Below are 15,914 nucleotides of genomic sequence, written 5' to 3'. Positions count from 1 at the left end.
CTTTCCTTTTGTGGTTCCTGAAATGCCAACATTTCATTTTCTTGCCTTTAGAAGTTCAGAATTCTTCTCTCATCCACGGTGCGGCTTTGGCTGCAACTCTGAGCCAGGGCAAGTCCTCTTCTAAAGCTGGGCTGGCACCGTGTCAAATGATGGGCACAGTGACTCCCTGTTGGCTCCAATGCCTCGCTCCTGTTAGACTCACTCATTACACCAGGTCTTAAAAAATAAATACTTTAATTGCTTTGTAATCGGAACAGATGGTATAATTCAAACTCACATTTTTATTTAACACACTCTGAAACATCATATAGCTCTGATTGAAAGAATACAGGCATCATAATTGTTTTAAGTTTTACAAAATTACATTCAGCAGTAGCAACAGGTTCGGAGTTATTTCGTGAGATAAAAGACTGGGGCTTGAATAAAGACTGTTATGAGTATCTGAGAATTGTGCTTTCTAGTTTTTGAAGCTCTTGCTACTTTATTAACAACCAAGAAGTTGCAAAATTCTGGCTTATCAGTACAGCAGGGGAGGGGAGGGTATATATAGATGGGCCTGGAAAATGCTCTGCAGGGGTGGGAACCTCAAAGCCAGGCCTTGTTGAAACTGTGAGCCTGAACTGGCTTTCAAGGAATTTCTGGGAAGCGATGAGATTCACTGGTCTTTGATAAGAAACCACCATTAAGAGGATTATGGTGTAAAAGAAATCACAGCATTAAATTTTCCTCACTGGAGAGCCCAGGGGAGAAAGCTCAAAGCCCTGTCTCTTGAGGATGTTAGAAAGGCTCAAACCCAATTATGTTACCTCTGTCATTTTCAGGGTCAATACCACAAGGTGGCCAAAGCCATAAACTCTCATGAGCCATGATTTGGGTTTGGAGCATTGCCTTGAGCCAGTTCCTGAAGTCACCTGTACGGTCATTCCAGAGCACGGATAAATATTTACTGGGTGGGGTGAAAACTGGGGACAGCGATTACTCTGTTCCAGAGCAGCAAAGACAATTAATTACTCACTAGGGGTTTGTGTGAAGAGAATTTTCTATGAAAGGGGACGACAAATGCGAATCCCTCTCACTCTGGTGATTATAGGCATCAGTGGCCACATTTTAACCAGGGGAAGGCATTCGTGAGTTGGTTGTTTTTCCTGGGCAAGATTCAAAACTGAACTCAATTCCTGGCTATTGACTTGATATGTGTTCTGCAGAAATGTCTGGATTTCTGAGATCCAATCCAAAGCCACTACCTGAAGTGAACTTCTTGAGTGAGATACTAAGTACAGATGGTTTCCATCCACACACGTCATCATCAGCACGCTCTCTGAGGGTCACAAGGAGAGCACGGCTGTGCTGTAACAAAGGGAACATCGAGATGGAAATCCAAGTGAGTGCATAGTTCGTCCTCCTGGACGGCCCCGGCCCATGCGCCACTGCTGGCTGTGCCTGGCCTCAGTGCGCCTGCGCCACCTCCATTGGTGCCTTCAGGTCGGCTGCCGACTTGTCCAGGGCAGGCTTTTTGGAGTAATCTCGCTCTCCAAAAATGGTGCTTCCTACTCGGACATTCGTAGATCCTACTTCAATCTGCGGGAAAGAAGAGAAAGTACTGGGGCCGAGTTTGAAATAAGGCAGCCAATGCTGAAGCCATGCCTGTCGCTGTGGCTCATGAGGGGTTCTATGAAGAACGATGATAACGCAGCTGAAGAGGGCTACAGGGCAGTGGTTAACCTTGGGATGATCCTACCTCCAGGGTGTGTTTGAGAAATCAGTAAGCCTGTCCATGGCTATCACCATGATTAGGGAAGACAACTGCCGCTTATCTGGGGCTGGAGTGAAAGGTCACACTCTGACTGAGACACGGTGGCACAATGGACAGGTCTCACAGCCCACAGCCCTTCCTGATGCTCCATGATTAGGCAGATGAGAAAACCTCCTCCTGGGGCGCCTAGGTGGTCAGTTAGTTAAGTGTCTGCGTTCGGCTCAGGTCATGACCCCAGGGTCCTGGGATTGAGTCCTGCATCAGGCTCCCTGCTCAGTGGGGAGCCTGCTTCTCCCTCTGCCTGTGGCTCCCCGGCTTGTGCTTATTCTCTTTCTTTCTCTCTTGACAAGTCAATAAATAAAATCTTTATTAAAAAAAAAGAAAATACCTCCTCCTGATTTTTTGAGCACAGGATTGAATTCCATCATACTTATAAACACAAAGTATTTTTGCACTGTTTCGGTTTATGTGATTTTCCAAGAATGCAACTACTGGATGCACAGAGTCAAGTTTCTACTTTGATTTTTAGCACTTTATCAAGTTATTTACTATTCCAAAAAAGCATATATAATAAACTTTAGAAAATTATAAATATTTTATTTTTATTTTATTTATTTTTAAGTAATCTCTACACCCACTGTAGGACTTGACCTCATGGCCCGAAGATCAAGAGTCATGTGCTCGGGGCACCTGGGTGGCTCAGTGGGTTAAAGCCTCTGCCTTCGGCTCGGGTCATGATCCCAGGGTCCTGGGATCGAGCCCCGCATCGGACTCTCTGCTCAGCAGGGAGCCTGCTTCCTCCTCTCTCTCTCTGCCTGCCTCTCTGCCTACTTGTAATCTCTGTCTGTCAAATAAAATAAATAAAATCTTAAAAAAAAAAAAAAAAAAAAGAGTCATGTGCTCTACTGACTGGGCCAGCCAGGAGCCCCTTCTTCGTTCTTTAGAATCCACTCAGGGAATCGTATTGAGTTAAAAGCTATGTGTCAAAGCTATCATTTCCATACATTTATTTCAAAAAAGAAGGGGGTGGGGGATGCTGGAACAGGCGAGAGCCACTGCTACTTGGGACCCTATTGCTACGATGAGGCATTTTTGAAGGTTTCTCTGACAAAAACCACTCCCTGCTGTGGCCTTTCAGACCCTCCCCTTGAGGCGGATAAAGGCCCCCAGGAGGACACTCACAGCGTGCTGGAAGTCCATGGACATGCCCATGCTCAGCTCAACCTGCTCAGTGGGGATGCTCAGCTTTTTACACAGCTCCTCTCGGAGGGACAGTAACACCTGACAGAAAGACAAGTGTGACATTTATTTCATTCCTGCCTTCTCTAAGGATGCCTGAAAGTGGCTGAATCTGAACATCTCTGCCAAAGATTATCGATTCCTTGTGGTTTCAAGGCCTGTCAAAATTTTCAGAAGTTACCGAAATAGTTTTTTTTAGCAAATGCTCCTGCTTTAAAAAAAAACAAAAAAAAGCCCCCCCCCCCAAACAAAACAAAATCATCAGCCATTGGAAAAGGAAGAAAAGAACTGGTTTTCTCTGAAGACTGTGTTTTAGCCAGGTTCAAGTGGGGATGAGAAAGGTCTGTGAGGTTTTGGAAACTTATTTTCTTCTTCCCTTACAAGAAGAATTCAGAGGGTCATAACCTCTGACAGGCAATGTCTCTGAAGTTTATCATGACAGCCTGTCCTTGCAACAGCATTTCACTAAGATGCTTCCTTAACATGCAAGCAATACCCCCATCCTTGGCCCCCAGTACCTGGAAGTCTGGATTTGGTCCTTGACTAAGATCATGGCCAAAACTTCCTATGGTCATGAGCCCCACAAATTCCAGGCTGGGGCACTTGGCATTTATGTGTTCCACCACGGCTACTGTCTCTGAAGGCAGAAGGCCATGTTTACCTTCACAAAAAGGAACAGAAGACACTTGTACCAACATGTCTGAAGTAGCCAGAGGAAGGCTTCATTTCTACCCCTTCCTTAAAAAGGAGGTGACTTTTGGGCTAGAGGGCTTCTTGGGAGAGGAAAAAAAAAAAAAAAAGTATCCTTCAGACCTAAAAAGTAATTTTATTTTGGTGGCCTTTGTTTATGTTGCTTCCCTTCTGGTCAGGAATTGAGTATTAATCATCTGAATCTCCGTGATCTGCGCTGAGAACAGCTAGAGCAGAGGGAAGAGAAAAAAACACTATCTTTCTTGGGACACCAAGAGGACTCACACTGTCAAAATGCAAGATTCACTGGGGAATTCTTTTCCCAGCTCTGGTACATCTATTGTTTCATTAATTTATTAGAGCTGTAAACATTTTAAAATAAAGTACGTATCACAGTTTTCACTAAGTATTTGTAAAATTTAATGGAACTTGCTAATTAACAAATGGAGGAGGAGTCTGTAGTAAATGATGATTTGTTACGCCGTTATAAGGAATATGGATGTTCTCTTTCCCTCATTTATCAAATGGAGATGCTACGAATGTCCACTTGAATCTTTAATTACAGCCTAATATAGCCAATTATCAGGAAATGCTATCATAGACTTCCCCTGGAGCCAGTTTCAGACATACCTATACTGATAACATAATATATAATCTAGGTGCGTAAAGAAATAAAAATTGTTACAATTTACAAAACGCTTATGTGTCAGGCACATGTGCCAAGTTCTAAGAGCTCTTCACTTAATACAGTAACTAGGCAATAAGTACTCTTACTGTCTCCACTCTAAAAATGAGGAAACTGAGGCACAGGGAGGCTCAGTGCCTTGTCCAAGGTCCCACAACTAGAAATTGCACAACTGGGATTTAAAGCCTGGCCCGAGGGCCTATCTGGAAGATAGTCTGCATTATGTTCCTTCATGTCACCGTCTGGCAAATCCTGGGGTTCTGCTGGTCGTAAGCAAACGACCCGTCTGTGAACACTTACTGTTAACAAGTGCTAACAAGTGAGATGTACAGGCTTCCCTGCCAGCAGCTCTGCCCACGCTACCACTTTCAATCCTGACAACACCCTCTGACGTAGGCACTACTGTGATTATCATGGTCCGCCAAGGAAACTGAGGTACAGAGAGGTTAGGTAACTTGCCTGAGGTTACAATGCTGGAAAGTGCGGGAGCTCAAACCCGAGGTCTGATTTCAAAGCTCCTGCTCTATTCACTAGATTACACTCTCAACCCAAACCCCTTAAAGGTATTCATTAACTGGCACTCAGGTGACTTCCTTCTTTTCCCTCCTAATGTAACATTAAGTAATTTTTTTAATACCTGAGTGTTACACGTGTAACTGTGCTATCTCCTTCAGCAGTGACAGATTTCTAGGAATTTTCAGGAGATCGAAGTTACAGTTCCCTTCTTGGCTTATCCTATTCTGGGCCACCAAAAAACGAAGAATTAACAAACCACAAGTTATACGTGGACTGGCTTAGAGGTCATTGTGCCATCTAGATCCTACAGGAAACAGCCTACTTAAAGGCCTGTGATTTCCTTCTAGACCCTTAGCTATCAGATTCTTAGGCCTGGCATTCTTCCAGACCTTCAACCATACTAAGGGGAAGAAAAATCTACAATTCAGGTCAGGTCACTTACTCTCCTCTCCACTGGTATTAACCTGGACCATAACCTTTAACCTTTCAGGAGAACTTTTTTTCTGCCATGAACTGTTCACTTTATCTGCCAACTTCACAGAATCCACTGTTTCCAGCATGAAGAGATTGGGGACAGCTGAAACGAGAAAGAGGCAAGATAATTCTTCATTCACCGTACTGTAGCAAGCAACATGCAACCAATCTTTTTGACTTGGTGGATGGAAGAACGATTTCACAGAAAAAGAACAAGACAGACTTATGCTCAGACTTCTGAGATGGTTATACCAGATGTCAGTTTGAATGTCAGCCCACTGCTACCTCGTTGGAAAGGATCCATCAGGGAAACAGTGTCCTGCCGCAACCAGGAGGCACATGCATTCAAGAGGGCTGGAAATTGTGCAGATTCCCTAGAGCAGGCTTGATGGGACTGTATGTCAGTTCACATGCGAGAACCGGGTCAAGATGACAATAAAGAAAGGACAACTATGGAGGCCCAAGTGCTTCCCTGGCAGGATAACGCCATGTTCTTAAACTGTGGGACGGGGTGCTCTCGTTCAACCAGGACGACAGAACGACAGCTAAGGGAGAAACCATCTCCTTTCCCAAAGATGCATGTGACATGAAATATCACTCTTGCCTCAGATACAGAGCGAAGACAGAAGCAGCAACATCAGCAGCTTGCTTTCGTGAAACAGGCAATTTGCTAACCAGTATACATGCATTACTGCTTTTCAATCTTAACCATGGTTCATGAAGCCCTATTATTACCTCCACCTTACAGCTGGGGAAACTGAGGCTCAGAAAGGATAAAGTTTATTCAAGTTTACAAAACTAACAAATATTAGAGCTGTGATTCAAATAATGGCAAACTCCATCATATTTTTTTGAAGATTTATTTGAGAGAGAGAGAGAGTGTGTGTGTTGAGGGGGAGGGGAAGAGGGAGAGGGACAAGCAGACTTCCTGCTGAGCAGGGAGCCCAACATGGGGCTTCATCCCAGGACCCTGAGATGACCATAGCCAAATGCTCAGATGCTTAACCATCTGAGCCACCCAGGTACCCCACGACTCCATGTTTGTTTGTTTATTTGTTTGTTTTTAAGGTTTTTCACTTATTTATTTGTGTATGTGTGAGAGGGAGAGAGAAAGCCAGAGCACACAAGCAACGGGAGCAGCAGGCAGAGGGAGAAGCAGGCTCCCCGCTGAGTAAGGAACCTGATGTGGGACTCAATCCCAGGACCCTGGGATCATGACCTGAGCAGAAGGCTCAACCGACTGAGCCACCCAGGTGTCCCATGACTCCATATTCTTAATGCTGAATTTGAGCTTAGGCTACTTTTTTTAAAGTATATATTTAAAAAATACATATACTTAAAAAACAGACTAAAAGCAGATATGCTTGATATGGAGAAAAAAAAAAAGCAATATAGAAGCACATGCAGTAAAAACTCAGAGTCTCTCACCCTAGAAACTACCACTGTTACCACTGGGCTGAGGATTCTTCCAGATCATTTTAGTGTATTTCCATCCAATCACATAGACCACCCCACGGGATGTATAATTTCTTTTTATTTTTTGGAATAACATATAGACGGGATCATACTGGTTCCCCCTGCCAAACCTTTTATATTTAAGTAATCTCTATACCCAACGTGGGACTTGAACTTATGACCCTGAGATCAAGAGTCACACACTCCACTAATTGAGTCAGCCAGGCACCCTGGATCATAGTAAATGTTTTATGGGTTGCTTGCTTCCAGTTAGCAATACATGTTGGAGATTTTTTCTACATTAGTACCATAAATCTCCTGGTACTTTTAACAACTGCAACATTCCACAGAACAGATGATCACAATTTCCTTAACATTGTTCTTATTAACCTTGTTTTTTTTTTTTTTTACTACAAAACCAAAGCTTAGAAACAGATCTTTGTACACATATACAAGTTGCTATAGAATACATGAGTACCAAGAATTGAAATTACTAGTTAAGGACAAAGTACAATTAAAACTGTGTTAGATACTAGAAATCCAAAAAAGCCCTACCATTTTAGAATCTTCCTGGCAAAATGTGGAGTGCTCATTTACTCATGCTCTCAAACATTGAATATTAGCAGACTTTTTACTTTTTGCAAACCTGATTGGTGGAAAGTAGAATTTATTATTGTATTTTGCATTTCTCTTATTGAGGGTAAGCATTTTTTGTTTGATTACTGGTCTTTTGTATATTTTATCCTTATAAATGGCCTGTTCTTAGTTTTTCCCTATGTTTTTCTCATGCATTAAAAAATTCTTTAGGGGTACCTGGGTGGCTCAGTTGTTAAGCAAGCATCTGCCTTTGGCTCAGGTCATGATCCCAGGGTTCTGGGATTGAGTCCTGCATCAGGCTCCTTGCTCAGTGGGGAGCCTGCTTCTCCCTCTGCCACTCCCCCTGCTTGTGTTCCCTCTCTTGCTGTCTCTGTTAAATAAATAAATAAAATCTTTAAAAAAAATTCTTTATATATTACGGACATTAACCTCCTCCCCTTTTAAAAAATATTATTTTACTACCAATCTGTGTTTCCCTTTTGCTTTGACATATGGAAAGCTTTAATTTTTATGTAAGTAAATGTGCTAATTGTTTCTTTAATGGCTTCCAGACTTTATTTAGAAAGGTCTTTCACCAGCCTGAAAAAATATCTTCCTATTTTTCTTCTAATACTTCATAATTTTGATTTTCAAGTTAAGATTCTTTAATGTCAGGATACCTGGATGGCTCAGTTGTTAAGCATCTGTCTTCAGCTCAGGTCATGATCCCAGGGTCCTGGGATCAGGTCCTGTGTTGGGCTCTCTGCTGGTCAGGAAGCCTGCTTCTCCCTCTCCCACTCCCCTGGCTTGTGTTCCCTTTCTCGCTGTCTCTATCAAATAAATAAATAAAATCTAAAAAAAAAAAAATATTTTTTAATCTCACTGGAATTTACACTGTGAGGAAGGGAATCTAATTTAATTATTTCTCCAATAAAAAGCTGATTGTCTTGCTGTCCACTTATTAAGTATAAATAGGCTCCCTACTCCCCTCACACCTAATATGAAATAGCTTTTAAAAATAATACAACAGGGATGCCTGGGTGGCTCAGTTGTTAAGCGGCTGCCTTTGGCTGAGGTCATGATCCTGGGGTCCTGGGATGGAGTCCCACATTGGGCTGCCTGCTCAGTGGAAGGCCTGCTTCTCCCTCTCCCTCTCCTTGTGTTCCCTCTCTCACTGTGTCTCTCTCTGTCAAATAAATAAATAAGATCTTAAAAAAAAATAATACAATAGACTTCTACTTTCCGACAAGATGGAAATAGAGGGATCAGATTTACCCTCCCACCTGAACATCGAAATGGACAAAATATATGAAACAGTGATGTAAAAGAACAGAGTATCATGCAATGAAAGAAAGTGATCTCTGAGGGATGAGAAACAAATGAAGTGAGTCCCACAACTGCCCCAGCTAAAGTTTCTAGAATGCGGCACGGGAAAGGCAAATGCAGGAAGAGTGTGGACCTGAGTTGAAGACAGGAACCAAGAATCTGGAAAGACTAAGTAGCTAGAGTTCACAGGGCAGAATTTGAGAGAGGAAAGAGCTGCACACAGAGAGACCACTGGTGAGTTGTGAAGGGCTCCCTTCCAGAACTCGGCTGGGTACAGATCAGTGCATGCATGTAAGGAAATCACTCCTGGCTCAGGACAGAACTGTTTGAAAGGATTAGAAGAAACAGAGCCTGATGTTCACAGAGGGGATGAAATAGTGCCTATTCCCACCAAACAGGCTTAGGATTCATGGGGCACCGGGTAGAGTACATGGAGTGCCTTATCTCAGTAATAGGGAATAATTAGCCCTAAATTGAGCTCTGCTCTAGGCACACCAACTAATCTTAGAAGCAAGACCTAAAAAGATCAAACCGCCCCAAGTAGGTTAGCTGTGTTCCAAACAAAGGCTCAAAAATATTTATAGGAATACGAAAATGGCCAGCTCCCAAAAAGAAAATTCACAATATTTGACTGTCCAAAACAAACAAACAAACAAAAAACCCCCCCAAAAACAAAAATCAGACATTCAAAGAAGCAGGAAATATGATACATAATGAGGGGTTAAATCAATCTGCTGAAATTGCCCCAGACTGTCAAAGACGACAGAAGATGATAGAATTAGTAGGCAGCACATTAAGTTACTGTAACCATGTGCCATATATAAAAACTACAGAAGGCCATGGAAGATATAAAAAAACCACCATGTAGGAGATGAAAAATCCACTGATGGGATTAATGGCAAATTAGACAATGCTAAAGAAAGGCTTAGTTACCTTGAAGAAATTAACCAAAATGAAACACAGAGAAGGAAAAAAAAATAATAAAAATTAAAAAGAGCATCAGTGGGCTGTAGAATCACCTCAAGCAGACCAATAGGTAACTGGAGTCCCCAAAGGAGAAAAGAAAGGGGGAGGCAAAAAATATATGTGAAGAAACAATAGTTGAAAAATTTCTAAACTTGATTAGAACCCCAGATCCAAGAAGCTCAATGAACCCCAAGCACAAGAAATGTGGAAAAAAAAAAAAAATTACACCAAGGCATATCATAATTAAATTGCTCAAAGTCAGTGATAACAAGAAAACCTTGCAAGTAGCTAAAGGAAAAAAAAAAACCATGTTACATACAGAGGAACAAAGATAAGGATGACATTATATTTCTCATTGGAAACAGTCTAAGTAAAGACAGTGGAGCAATATCTTTAAAGTATCGAACGAAAAAACCATTAAGCTAAAGCTCTACGGTCTGCAAAAGTACCTTTGAAAAATAAAGGTGAAGGTACAAAAAAGTTCAATGGAAAAGAATGAAGTGGCACCTTCCTTTTCCTTAGGCAATACATAAAAATTAACTCAAAAAGACCCAAAGGTAAGAGCTAACACGATAAAACTCTCAGAAGAAAATAGGAGCAAATCTTTGAGACTCTGGGGGCATCTGGCTGGCTCAAACGGTAGAGCATCTGACTCTCCATCTCAGGGTTGTGAGTTCAAGCCCCATATTGGGCACAGAGATTACTTAAGAAAAAAAAAATCTTTGTGACCTTGGATTTCTTAGCTATAGTACCAATAGCACATGCCACAAAAGAAAAAAGAGATAAACTAGAGTACATTAAAATGAAAGATTTCTAGGCTACAAAAAATACCATAAAGAAAGATGGTAAAGATACTATTACCATGGAATGGGAGAATATATTTGCAAATCATACACAGCATAAAGGACTGGTACCTAGGATATATAAAAGAAATTTTATAACTTGATAATAAAAAGACCCAATTAGGATATGGACACTGGGGAGGGTATGTGCTATGGTGAGTGCTGTGAAATGTGTAAACCTGGCGATTCACAGACCTGTACCCCTGCGGATAAAAATACATTATATGTTTATTTAAAAAAAAAAAAAAAAGAGTCAAACACACACACACACACACACACACACACACACACAGGACCCAATTAAAAAACACACAAAGGATCTGAACAGACATTTCTCCAAATAAGATGTACAAATGGCCAATAAACACATGAAAAAGTGCTCAACTTCATTTGTCATTAGGGAAATGCAAATCAAGCCACAATGTGATACCATTTCACGTATTTTTTATTACTCCACTTTATCTTCTTTGCTGACTTATTAGCTATAATTTTCTATTGTGTTATTTTATTGGTTGATTTATTTTATTTTTTTAAGTAAGCTCTATGCCCAAGTGTGGGGCTTGAACTTATGACCCAAGTGTGAGGCTTGAACTTATGACCCTGAGATCAAGTTGTATGCTCTACCAACTGAGCCAGTCAGGCACCTTTATTGGTTGCTTTAAAGTTGAACTTATACACAGTCTACCTTAAAATGATGTCATACCACCTAATATAAAGTTTAAGAACCTTATAATAACATCAGGAATGAGTTGACGTCACTACAGATTCTACAGATATTAAAAGGATAATAAAGAGATATTACTAACAACTTAATGCTCATAAATTCATTACTTTAGATGAAATGGGCAAATTCCTCAAAAAACATAAAGTAACAAAGCTCACCCAAGAAAAAACAGATTATGTGAAGTCTATTAACAAAACTGAAACTATAGTTAAAAACCTTCCTACAGGGTGCCTGGATGGCTCAGTTGGTTGGGCGACTGTCTTTGGCTCAGATCATGATTCTGGAGTCCCAGGACTTCCTGCTCAGAGTCCTGAGCAGGGAGCCTCCTTCTTCCTCTGACCCTCCCCACTCTCATGCTCTCTCTCTCAAATAAATAAATAAAATCTTAAAAAAAAAAACAAAAAACAAAAAACCAAACCCAAAACCTTCCTACAAAGAAATGCCAGGCCTCACTGATGAATTCTACCAAGCAGTTAAGGAAGGGACAATACCAATTCCACACAAACTCTTCCAAAAGACTGAAGAAGTAGGAGTACTTTCCAGTTCTATTAGGCCAGTATTATTGTTATGAAACCTAAAGAAAGATATTACAAGAAAATGACAGCCCAATGTCCCTTTTGAATGTCGATGCAAATATTCTAAGCAAAAGTTAACAAATCAAATGCAACATTACAGTAAAAGGATAATACTGCCTGACCAAGTGAGCTTATTCCTAGGAATGTAGAGGTAGTTTAACATTGGAAAATCAATAAATGTAATTCAACATGTTAATAAACTGAAAAAGAAAACCACAGTATCATTTCAATGGATGCAGGAAAGGCATTTGACAAAATCTAACATTGATTCTTTTTTTGTTTTTAAATTTCCTTTTTTTGGGGCACCTGGGTGGCTCAGTGGCTTAAAGCCTCTGCCTTCGGCTCAGGTCATGATCCCAGGATCCTGGGATCGAGCCCCGCATCGGGCTCTCTGCTCAGTGGGGAGCCTGCTTCCTCTTCTCTCTCTCTCTCTCTGCCTGCCTCTCTGCCTACCTGTGATCTGTCTGTCAAATAAATAAATAAAAATCTTTAAAAAAAAAAAAAAAAAATTTCCTTTTTTTTAAAAAAGATTTTATTTATTTATTTGACAGATATCACAAGTAGGCAGAGAGGCAGGCAGAGACAGAAAGAGGGAAGCAGGCTCCCTGCTGAGCAGAGAGCCTGATGTGGGGCTCGATCCCAGGACCCTGGGATCATGACCTGAGCGGAAGGCAGAGGCTTTAACCCACTGAGCCACCCAGGCACCCCCTAACACTGATTCTTTTTTTTTTTTTTTTAAAGATTTTATTTATTTATTTGACAGACAGAGATCACAAGTAGGCAGAGAGAGAGGAGGAAACAGGCTCCCTGCTGAGCAGAGAGCCCAATGCGGGGCTCGATCCCAGAACCCCAGGATCACGACCTGAGCCGAAGGCAGAGGCTTTAACCCACTGAGCCACCCAGGCGCCCCGAATTAGGACTATTTTAAAAGCTCTTCCCTTTGCCACAGAAAGTAGTGTAAGTAATATAATGGTAGAAAGATTTTGTCTCCATATTTAGAATTTTATCTTACCCATCAATTTGTTGACATTTTGTTTCTGTAGGTGGCCAATGAAGTGCCATTTGATCTCAGGACACAAAGACAGAATCTGCAGAGAAAAAGGTAACCATGTTTGACTAGAATTTATGAAGGCCTTGCTGGCTCAAATACCTTACACATCTCCTTCTGTCTTTTCATTTCTATCCAACAAACCATTATCACCATCGTTAGCCAGGCTCCAAAGGATACTTAGAGAAAAACCCAAGGCTTCTACTCTGTTTCTCTTGCTTGTTCCTATCAGCTTCCTCCTTCTTTTAGATATCATCCATTAAAGATGAACTGATTATGGGGTACCTGGCTGGCTCAGTCAGTAGAGCACATGACTCTAGATCTTAGGGTCATGAATTCAAGCCACACACTGGGTGTGGAGCCTACTTCAAAAAGACAAAATAAAACAACAACAACAACAAAACAAAGGATGAACTGACTAAAGCTTTCAAACCTCAAAAGGACCCAGGATTATAGCAAGCTCCTAAATCACCACATCCAAAAAGCTGCAGAGGAGAAAACTACAGTCTTAGTTTTAATAAAGAAAGAAAATCTAGCTGAGAAGTATTTGGAGTTCAAGATGATTACAGACATTTCTACTGCCAGCTGATCATCCTGTAAAACTCAACCACCAAAATGTGTCTAACTTTCAGCTGAAGGGCCAAGAGTAGACATAAACTCCAAAATTCAGATATCCACTTACTTTAGGATTTGATGCTTTTTCTAGCAGTTCTTGAACCTAAAGGGTAAAAATAGAACGTATCAGAAGCCTGGCAATCACGACTCTTCCAAAGGCAGACTGGAAAAGGACTCTTACATAGTTCTCCCCAAAAGTACGCTGGCCATGACTGTAGGCTTCAATCACCATGTCTGCAGGTTTGGTTTTGCTGACTGCTACTAGCCGGGGCTGGATGGCTGGGAGATCCTGCCAAGAGGAAAGAGCCAAATGAGTGAATGTTTAGGAATATTATCCCAGTAAGTTCTGTAAGACGGATCCCATAGAATCAATTGGTGTAGGTCTTAACGTGACATTAGGTAAGCTCCGTTATTTCAATACTGGAGGGAGACCAGTACCAAATGTTGATTGAATGTCTTTCAAATGTATGGCATCCAAATCTAGTGTGTTAGCTACTTTATTATTATTTTTTTAAGATTTTACTTAATCATTTGAAAGAGAAAGAGAGAGTGAGAGCTTGCATACACAAGTGGGGGGCGCGAGAGAGAGGGAGAAGCAGACTCTCTACTGAGCAGGGAGCTCCATCCTGGGACCCTGGGATCATGACCTGAGCCAAAGGCAGAGGCTTAATCCACTGAGCCACCCAGGTGCCCTGTGTTAGCTACTTGAACATCTACTCTCAGGAGAACTGGGAAGGTAAGTAAAGGCAGTATTTCCTTAAAATGCAGTCTTTAACCAACTGCATGGGCATCATCTGGGTACCACTCCAGACCTACTGAATCTGAATCTCTGGGGCTGGAGTCTGAGCATCTGCTTTTTACACAAACTCTCCAGATGATGCTCTTGCACATTAATGTTGGAGGTTTAAGAAGCACTTCATTAAGGGAAGGCATTACCCTCTCACCAGAGGGGGTGTCCCTGCTGGCTTCTGAAACTCCACAGTTAAGTTCTGGAAACTCATTCTGGTCCTGATATATTTGTGACCTGTATTAGGGAGAATCACTGAGAATCACAGAACATCAATGCCAGCAGGGAGCCTAAAGCAATGAGATCTTATTCCATTGCCTACGGCAGATGAGGAAACTCCGGACCAGAGTAGTTAAGGGACTTAGTTCAAGGTCACATCTTATTAGTAGCCAAGGAAAGACTATACCAATCTACGACATCTGCCTCCAGGACGGAATTCTGAATTCTGACACCATCCATGCTTGAACAGAGAAACTCTGACCTTTCTGTTCAGTTATGTCTCACTCCACACCATTCAGCTTAAACTTACACGGAGGGGAGCAAATACTGACGCTTGATCTAATTAAAGTCCAAGAGGAGACAGAATATAAGGGGGGGTGGGAGTCTCCCTTTAAACTGCTTGGGATTGGATGTCAGTTCCCTCCTGCCAAGAGGGAAAGAGCCAAATGAATGAATGTTTAGGAATATTACGTCCTAGCGCAGCTCTGGTGTCGACAATTACTGAGCGACCGCTAGCTGTTAGACGTCGCCGCATAAGCGATCTCAGGAGACCTGGCCCTCTCTGGGTGCTCTTGGGGACGTCTTCTCTTGCATGTTCTGGGCACCGGACCGGCGCTGCTCCCGTCCGCTAAGGCTGTTGACTCATAGACAAGGCGGGTGGGCAACGGCCGCGATGTCGGGGACATCATTTTCTGGGGTAGTGGACACCTTCTGCTCCAACGGAACCAACCTCCAGAAAACCTGTCAGACTCATCGCGAGGTCGCTGAGGAAACTAGCCTTGCGGGGGCTCTGCAACCCACGCCGACGCCAAGGCAGCTGGACCGCTCCCGCCCCGCCGGGAGACCCCCTCTGCGTCACCGTGACGACCCATTCCCATGCGGGTGTCCCCTTCTCTAAGCAGCCTCCCACCGTCCCCACGCCGTCTCCCTCCTCACCGGCGGCCGCCGCGCCACCGCCTGCTGCACGCGCTCGTTCACCGCCCGCAATGCGAGCCCGACTCCCAGCTCCGCCGACATGCTGCCAGCTCTCCACATCCCCAGGGACCTTCGCCGAGGGCGGACCGCCCCCCGCCCCGCGCTCCCAGGCTGAGAACGCTTTCCGGTCCCGCCCAGCTCGCGTCCTGTGTGGCCCAATCGCCGCTCACCACCGAGTCGTCTCACCCAATCGACACTGGGCCGGGGGCGGGCCGAGGGCGGGATGGCGGGCGTCTCCGCCCCGCGGCGCCGGCCATCTTGGAGAGGCGGCTCTGGCTTTGCTGGGCACTTACGGGCGGGACTCTGGACGCGGGGGCGGGGGTGTGGAGTCCCTCTGCAGGGGTTCCGGTGCCCCCCGGCGAGCCTTCCACGTCCACTATGCGCCTGAGCCGCCGCCCCCACCCCTGTGGGACCTTTCTGACGGGAAAAAAAATTAAAAGCGTGTTCCG

The 15,914-nt window shown here is 43.1% G+C and overlaps 1 protein-coding gene across 1 annotated transcript; it reads right to left on the bottom strand.

The window, feature by feature from the left end:
* Nucleotides 1-215: 215 nt before the first annotated feature.
* On the bottom strand, nucleotides 216-15,581 carry PLPBP (pyridoxal phosphate binding protein). Its single transcript, XM_032838003.1, has 8 exons — nucleotides 15,427-15,581; nucleotides 13,666-13,773; nucleotides 13,552-13,587; nucleotides 12,834-12,909; nucleotides 5,326-5,460; nucleotides 3,511-3,653; nucleotides 2,936-3,034; nucleotides 216-1,578 (listed from the first exon to the last, which is right to left on the bottom strand). The coding sequence occupies exons 1-8, from the start codon at nucleotides 15,523-15,525 to the stop codon at nucleotides 1,447-1,449; spliced, it is 828 nt and encodes a 275-aa protein (XP_032693894.1). The 5' UTR covers nucleotides 15,526-15,581; the 3' UTR covers nucleotides 216-1,446.
* Nucleotides 15,582-15,914: the final 333 nt, after the last annotated feature.

The sequence above is a fragment of the Lontra canadensis genome, unplaced genomic scaffold (assembly GCF_010015895.1).
Source record: "Lontra canadensis isolate GAN:19392208 unplaced genomic scaffold, GSC_riverotter_1.0 scaffold101, whole genome shotgun sequence".
Classification (NCBI taxonomy): Eukaryota; Metazoa; Chordata; class Mammalia; order Carnivora; family Mustelidae; genus Lontra; species Lontra canadensis.
The sequence above is the reverse complement of the archived record's forward strand: the minus strand, read 5'-3'. Positions and strand labels throughout refer to the sequence as shown.